General features: G+C 32.2%; 1 protein-coding gene across 1 annotated transcript; it reads right to left on the reverse strand.

Annotated features, from left to right (window-relative positions):
• Positions 1-1,658: 1,658 nt before the first annotated feature.
• LOC129001321 (solute carrier family 2, facilitated glucose transporter member 8-like) lies at positions 1,659-8,456 on the reverse strand. The gene is made up of 3 exons (XM_054428582.1): positions 8,357-8,456; positions 3,104-3,189; positions 1,659-1,858 (listed from the first exon to the last, which is right to left on the reverse strand). Exons 2-3 carry the CDS (start codon positions 3,186-3,188, stop codon positions 1,659-1,661), a joined length of 285 nt encoding a protein of 94 aa, XP_054284557.1. The 5' UTR covers position 3,189; positions 8,357-8,456.
• Between the last annotated feature and the right edge of the window lie 382 nt (positions 8,457-8,838).

An 8,838-nucleotide genomic window follows, 5' to 3' on the forward strand; every position in this document is an offset into this window, starting at 1 on the left:
TAATATAAGAGCAATAATAAAGAATCGGTTATCCTTTGTACTGTATGTGTTTCATTAGTAGTCGTACGTATTTTAATTTAGTTATAAGCACTTCATATACAATAAGACAATTAAACGTTACGGTACTTAAATTATAAATATTCAAAGGCAAGACAACGTCTGCCGGGTTCAGCTAGTTTATTATAAATAGGCTTTATTTCCTTGTACTTATATCGTCAAGTGATTTGTTTTAAGTAGTGTACCATGATTTAAAGTCATTGATGGTTTCATTTTCAAGTTAACACACACATTAAGATGTTCATTCTCTTCGACACAGGTGTTGTGAGGACACGGTACACGGAACGCAAAATTGCTCGAACACATGTTTAATCCCCGTGGTAAATAATACGAAACGCGTGCGTTGACCCATCGGGAGTTCGGGCAATTAAACCGGCCACTTGGCGATACATAAGCTAGTATCAGCAATTTATTGTATACAATATATCATAACTATTCAGAGGCTATGCCATAATGTCACAATTGATTAAAAATTAAAAGTGAAGGTTGAACTTTATTACACCCTATTCCATAAACATTGCACATAATGTGGTACAGAAATATACTTTGTAAATACGCAACTACTTCAGTCTTTAGATCATAAACATTGTAACCTATAACTAAACTGTGTAACCCATAACTCAACTGTGTAACCCATAACTCAACTGTGTAACCTATAACTCAACTGTATGTTAGAGCTCTGTGATGATTAATAACAATGGTTAGATAAATGGAATAAATATTTCAAACGAAAGATGTGAAACATATTGAACCATCGATTCTGTAAAAAGTGAGGGACTCTTGAAGCAGAACGTTGCTAAATCAGCACATCAGTCTCCACTCTTGGTAAACAAAATATTTCAGCGTCCCAGTTTTACCTACACTTTCATCTTGATTTATGTGTCTGCAAGCTAAACTGTTTAACTTATCCACCAGCTACTTATCCGTCGTTTGTCTTTCTTTAAAACTAGTAAACATACTATTTATTGGTTATGGGTTTATTTACTGGTTGCAGAGCAGTAAAGATATCCATAACTTACAAATAGTCTGTTAATTTAAATGGGAATAACGATGTTAAAATATTTATGTACGAAGTGTAAAATAGTCGCAATGATGTGAAAAAGCCATACTTAAATAATTAAAGAAAATATGTCTTAATTCAAATTTAAATATATGTTACCTGTGTGGCCAATACTGTACTTGTACAATATAATGCAAAAACACGTTATGTGTTCATCAATAATATATTATTTAAACAAAAAGATTAGCGCAAACTAGGTAATTGTCATTATGTTTTCTCTTTATTTCTACCATCGAACCACTTTTGGTGGTTTTTTATATTGATTTCCAAGTGGGATCTTATCATTTCCAGATACTTTAATTTATGATCAAATTGATTCATGTTGTGTTTTAAGAAGCTAAAGATAACTTGCTAGTGGTCTTAATCATAGACTAAGCAACACAAGGAGTATGTTTTATCTATGTCTTAATCCATAAATAGTTATTTATGGATTAAGACATGGATGGATTAAGACATTAAGACATTTGTTCCAGTTTATACTGGAACAAAACGTGTTTCACATAAGGAGAAAGGATTTCGGAAATTGTAGTTAATTCGCTGATTAACTTACCAGGAGCCCTTTTCGGCCCACGATGTTCGCGAAGGCACCGGCTGGTAGCGCCCCAACAAAGGCGCCTAGGGTGATGAGAGCGCCCACCCATGCTGCCTGGCCCTCCGTGACGACATGGGCGCTCTGTAGCAACGGCAGCACAGGCGAGCTCCAGGCCAGGGCGGCTCCTGCACCCAGGGCGCTCAGCGTCGCTGGATAGAGGGTAATGGATGATACAGAGGACAATTTGGATACATATGACAATAGCTTATTTACATACAAAGGTAAATTTGGAAGGCCCTACGTATTTTGGGTGAGTTAAATAAATACTTTACTTTTTAGTACATATGCTCAGAGCACCTCGATTGGTTTAAGTTTAACCAACCATAAAGTTTTGGTCATTTAGGGTTACAATATATTGCTGGAGACTGAGGGGATCAGACCAAGTGCGTAATCGGTTACGTGATTGTGACGTCATACGACAAGCTACGAGTTCCATTTATTTAGACATCGATTTATTTACCATATTGTAATGCTAGCACAACCATGCAAAACATTAAAATATCGTGTTATAATAATGGTAGTCTACAACCATTGAGGTATGAGAAAGAGGAAATAAAGTGATAATATATGTAGACTGTTAAATGTTTACGTGCATATTCAAGTTAATTAGTTTCGTATCCAACAGGATATCGTCGTATACTTTGTTAATGGCTTGCCACGGTTTGAAATTAGTTCATTAAAAAGCAGTTTTTTAAGGTTTTTTGTAGCAAACAAATGATTTATAATCAGAATTATAATATATATTTTTGTGCAGTTTTTCTTTTAAAATATTATCATTGTGACTCTTACAATTGAACATTTGCCTTGAAATTGCTTAGCAATATGTAGTATTAGCCTTAAGTGTTATTTGTGAACATTTTAAAAGCAATCACATTCATCAAAGAATATAAACGTGATTTGTGTATGTGGTGGCCTCCACCTTGCAATGCGAGTGTCAGACTGGGTGATGCAACGTTGCGAAGGGTGAATGATTCAATCAGGTCTATATTTGGTATATTCCAACTTGTTTAGAGATTGCAAATCTAATTATAAATCACTTTAAGACGCAAATCCATAGAATAACTGTTGAACTTAAACACATTTAATAACTGTTAGTTCTTACAAAAAATTAAACTACATTATTGTCTTTAACTGTTGACGTGTTTATAATTTTTCCATCGCTTACCAATCGATAAAACATGAAAAGAATTAATTGACCACCCTGATGTTAAGCTATGGAATTAATATAATAGTTTAAATTAGTCTTCATACTAATAACAGGAAAGGTCAAGGTGCATAATAATGGCATAAGGAAAGGTCATATTTAATATCGTATTGTCATCAATATAATTTGATTTGCAACATGATTGTTTAGCATTTAATATGAGACATGTTTACAACATAGGAACACTCACCGAAGAAAGCAGCCAAAAACTGGGGAAACTTGCTGGCTACCAGGCGGCGGGCGTCTTCTCTGCAGGGTGTCAACTCAAGAGCCATTCTGGGGAATGCATACGGTATTAGATCTATTTTGGAGAAGTATAGAAGCTACGTGAGTGGATTATTTGTTTCGATTCTTAAGAAAGTGTCCGGTAAATAAATCTGTTCTTTTTGTGATATTTGCTAATATTACAACAACAAAAAATACCCTCGCCACAGCAAACCTAAAGACTAAGCGAATTCCCATGTACCTGGCTGGAATTCCACTAAATTATTCCCTTAAAGTTGTCAGATTTATTTCCTATATAAATATTATGAATAAGAGTTAGGTTTGCTGCTACAGGGAAGATGATAAGGTGTGTTTTTTATTGATATATTGATAGCTTATAATGAAGTGAAACATTTTTCAAAATTTCATTAAAACATGTCCATAGACAAGCAAGCTACAACAGTTTATTTATTCTCCATTAAAATAACATGGTAATTTTAAATGTACACTTTGTTTTACTTTTCCATAACTGTTTAGCATACAACAACGCTTCAATGTACTAAATTATTCTTTTTAGCTATAGAATCATTTTTGCTCGAGTTATCGTGCTAACGGACACATAAATAAATAAATGTATTAATGAACTTGAACGGACAGTGTTTTTGGCCTCTGGGGACCTCAAAACGAAAAAAGGATCGGTCCCGGGTCCAGGTCACACCATGAGACCTACGGTAATAGCTTATTCCCTATGGAAAATTCGCCAAAAACAATTTTATAAAGTTAAATTTCGATTAAACACAATAGTATAACTTAAATAAATGCTTTTAAACTATAATTTCACCTTACAAAACAATAATATGCGTCAAATAACAATACAGAAGGATCTCTGGACGTTATCCTACATGGACCAAACATAGGTTATACTGGGAAACCCATAAAATTTTTTGTGTGATATAATATAGCGGGGGGAAATATGGGTCATTTTAGAGGGTTTGTCCATTTAGTAATGTAATGTGCGTTTGGTAATGTATAGGGTCTGAGGTAGTTATTTTATAAACCATATATTAAAAATTGTTTTCAACCAAGTATATAAATTGAAGCGTGCTAATTTTTATTTAATGTTCACGAAAGGGTATTTTTTTTTAATTTTTGAACGCGCCAAACCATACAACAGAATTGATTAAATGAATAAAACTGAAGAAATAACATAATAAATAAAAGGATTTCATTGCGAGGAAATTTAGTATTGAGGCTTTGAAAGTGTATCAAAACACTACTTTTAATGTTAACCAAACAAAAAACGTGTAATTTTTGTAAAATCCCATGGATGTCTTACAGTTATCAAAGCTGCTGTTTACACATAAGTGGCAAATGTTATGGTCTGGGTCATCAGTGTAGTAATAAAATTTTATCTGAAAAATTGTTAAAATGTAATGAATCAGTGATAAAACGTTAACGATATTCTTCGTTGCTTCATTTTTGTGATATTTTTGTTGCTACAATACGTCCTTCAAACATGCTTATTCAGTAAATACAATTATTCACGGTCTAAGCTTTAAGAACTTAATAGCAAGAGCAATTCAATATTAAGAGTAATTTTCCGTGTAAAAATTGATTTTTTACCATTGAATTAGTATAAAACAGTCAAAATGAAGGAGAAAAAGAAGAACTTTAGGTCGAATTAGTATTCTCAATCACATCTACAAATTTAAACATTACTCAGAAAAGTGTTCAGATATTATATGTTTTGAAGAAGTTTATGAAGCAAACATTGATATACGGATGGCCGTTACGACTATGGTACTAAAGGCATTAAGTTCGAAAGCAGTAGCAAAGTCATAACAAATAATACATTACTCATAGATTGACCCAATATTTTCACCTACAGCTTCCTATAAACGTTTTAACAAGGATAAACATAATTATTTACCCTACTCAATAGTTTTGTTTTGCTATGCATCTATAATAGGCTAAATGAATTCGATTTAAAATAAATATTTTACCAGAGCATTGTTAGATGGAGGAAACCTTTTTTGAATGTTAAATAAGCCGTGGAAAACATGTTTCAGTAATTTCTACTCGATTACTTTATTTAATATTCTATGCTATTTATAAAATGCAACAGTTTCATTATTTACACCTGTAACATTATGCATTAATACGAAAACAGTTTAACCTCTGGGTCTTAGGGTCTTGCTTATCATTCCGGTCATCGTACGAAGTGCTATATTTATCAGTGCAAGACATAAATTAATGGTGATTTAGAATCGATGAACAATAAGATATGACTCCAAACAAAGATCATATACTGATAGTGAAATAACGAGGCACTTTAAATGCATGTTAATTTTTTAAAACTGCATATAACGTAAATTGACTTTGTCTCAGTATGACCAATGAAAACTGACCAATGGTATTCATTGGAGTGACAAAATACATGTCGTAAACATTTTCCCAGTAGTTTGAAGATATTTTTGTGCACTCACAAATAACTAACTAGTAACCAAAACAAGTTAACCAACAAACTACAGTTCATGCACAATGATGAAAATAGTTCCAAAACTACTTACAATCCGATCCAAGACCATATGTAGAGCGGTAATGCAAATTTTCAAATGCACGAGAAAGGTGTAGCGAACGTTATAACATATATATATATCTGAGTTGGATGAAAAGCACCACTTCTTCAATTAATACTTATCTAGGGTAAATTATCTTAATTTCTTACGAAATTCTGGCATAATTCAGAATAGTGATTAATAAACCCACAAAAACAATTTCAACATACATTTACTTGTTGCTTTTATTTATTTGGTATTGAATACAATAAGTCTTTTAGTTATCATACATTTAAAATAACCCCTTGTATTCTTTCATTACCAATAGTCAATTAAATTACCAAAAATCTGAATATCCATTAGTTTTACTGAGACGTGGAGCGGCAACAATAGAAAAATTTACTTATTATAAAATTCATAAACGCATTGTCACACAAAAATTACATGGACATATCAGACCCATCTTTGTTTGATTTTTATGTTTTTTTATCATGTGGAATATTTATAAGGGGGTACAAACTTCCAATAAACATTGTGTGTATTTACACACAATGTTTATAGACATTTTGTACCCTGTATATACAAATATTATCCAGGAAATCTAGGTAATATGTTTTAATCTTACAACAGGCACCGATTCAATTTGCAAACATAAATTGTTTGATACAATGTTGTTGGAATTAAAATCTGTTAGGGGGTGAAACATTAGTAATAGACAAAAAAATGGCGTGAACCATCCAGCTAATATTAAAATGTGAAAATGTGGATGTTTTTGATAGCAGGGTGAACGAATCTCATATCACGTCAAAACCACTAGACCAAGCTAAGTTGTACAGGAATAGAGTCAATATACTAGTGATGAATGTGTGCCTATTTCCATTTTGAAACTCTACTAGGGCTACGGCCCACTGACTTCCTAAGTTAAATGTTATTTTTATAAATATAACATTAAAATATTGTTTGGAACTTTTTGTTAGGCTGTTTCATTTACAAGAAGGAAATTCGAGTGTAAATGACAAGAAGATCTTCTATTAGGGAATCCAGTGAAAGTGTTGTGTTATTTTGCTTTTTGCTTACTATAAAATTGTTATAATGAGCTGGAATATATTTGAAGGGATCTCACTAAATTCGAAGAGTTTAGGTTAAACATAAAAATGTAAGATAAAGGCATCATTATAAACGTGGTGACATAAATTATAATGGTAGACTAGAGAAAATGTAAAGATAATTTTGTATCTATTGACTTATGATATAAAGTTATGGGTTTATAAGTATACTTTTAAGCAAGCCTATCTTTAAATTAAATAATTGCTGGCCTATAAATATAGTATTTTTAAACAAGCATTACGACCTCCATCGTACTTACAAAAACATTATACACCTTACTAACACAGAATAAAGAGTAAATAAAAGGTTTTAACATATTTTAGCTTGGCGTGGGGCTTCTGTGTATAACCTTTATTCTTTTTGGTGTTAGATAGCCTAATAGGGATTTTAAACTATTTACCTAAGTTAAAATGAGGATAAGTCTTTCAAAAAAAGTGGCACACTATAGTTTTTATTGTTAAAATGATAATTATGTTTTTGTATCTTTTTCATACAGCAAATCTGAAGAACCACATTAGCATTACGCTTTCTCTTCCGGTTGCGAAACACGGGGAGCGGCTAGTTAACTATACATGTATATGCCATAAGACGTGCATTCTGTGTACTTTAATGGAACTAAAATCATCACACTTTTTGTGTTGTTTATTATAAAGTCTGAGTATTGTATGACGGATTACTGAATTACGCATTTTAATGGTGAACACTATAAAAATATTCGCTGTTGTTCTAGTTGGTATATTTTAAGAATTAAATTTGCTTTACTTAGACACTACTTATTTTTAAACGGATTAGTTTTTCAAGACCTACTGTAAGTAACAATAATAACTCCCGAGTTAATCCAACTTCAACGTTGTTGAGTGATAGATTGCTGCAATTATCTCTCTCCAGTTTCTCACACCTAGCTCAGTCTATCGTACCTATTTCTCTAATTTGTTTGACAACGACTCAATCTTCAATTCATCAGGGGGAGAAGAACGAAAAATTCGTAATATTTCAACCCATGCTAGAAACACAGTTTTACAGTATTTTATGAATATAGTAAGCTCGATAAAAATCTGAATCAAATATGCAATTACGTACGTTTGCAAACATTACTTTTCTACATATTGGCAAAAATTAAATGGTTAATCATTCAACAGCATTTTGTACAGACCAGGTTTTAAGGTTCTTAGTCCCATAAAAGAAAGTGCGTGGTTATTAAATATGTCATAATTGGCGATTTATAAAATACTTTAATTGAAAACAGTTTTAAACCGATCAATAAAAAATCCATTTTGAATATTATGAAATACCTCTCATTAAACTATTAATTTATTTTAAAACCTCAAATGTTAGTTTTTTTACTGTCTGGTTACAATTAAAGGTCAACAATTAAATTTAATACATACACTTGCTATATTTGTTACTTGTAATAAGAATCAACTATATCCCTAACTAAAAATATGTACATGTAATTATCAAAACAACGTAAGTGTAATTTGATTCACAACAAAATCTGTTTTCTTAAATGGCAAGTTGTGTTCACGTAGTAAATACAGTAGGCCTAATAATAAAACAGTCAAAACAATATTCACCTTGTGTTAGAGTGCCTTGTACTGGGTTGTCAGGGTAGAACCTCCAACACCTTCTATCAGCTGACTGGGCCGATGGTCAAGAGACAGAGGCAGATATCACTCCGCCCAGCTGATAACCATCTGATTACAGGCTATCTCACTTCTGGTTGTGTCGCCGCAATCAACATTTTGTTGTTACAGCAAACTCATTGCGAAAAAAGTTGACGAGGCCTTAAAATCTAGTTCAAAGAAGGAATATACATAGTTCTTCCCATCAACAATCTACTAGCCAAGAAATGTTATCTATTTTACAAATGTTTTTTTTTTGTACGATGGTATAATACGATTGGTTAATGCTTTAAGAGGAAATATATAGGCATTTCCAAAAGAGATAGGGAACGCTCAAAAGGTACAACCTTTTTTCATAACGTAAGGTGTAGAAAATGTATATCCTTTTAGCCTCTTCAGTATACAAGATTAACACTTAGTAAAATGATGTTATT

This window comes from Macrosteles quadrilineatus, unplaced genomic scaffold (genome assembly GCF_028750875.1).
Source record: "Macrosteles quadrilineatus isolate MER2022 unplaced genomic scaffold, UCM_ALF_1.0 Scaffold_1__1_contigs__length_201487025, whole genome shotgun sequence".
In the NCBI taxonomy this organism is placed as follows: domain Eukaryota; kingdom Metazoa; phylum Arthropoda; class Insecta; order Hemiptera; family Cicadellidae; genus Macrosteles; species Macrosteles quadrilineatus.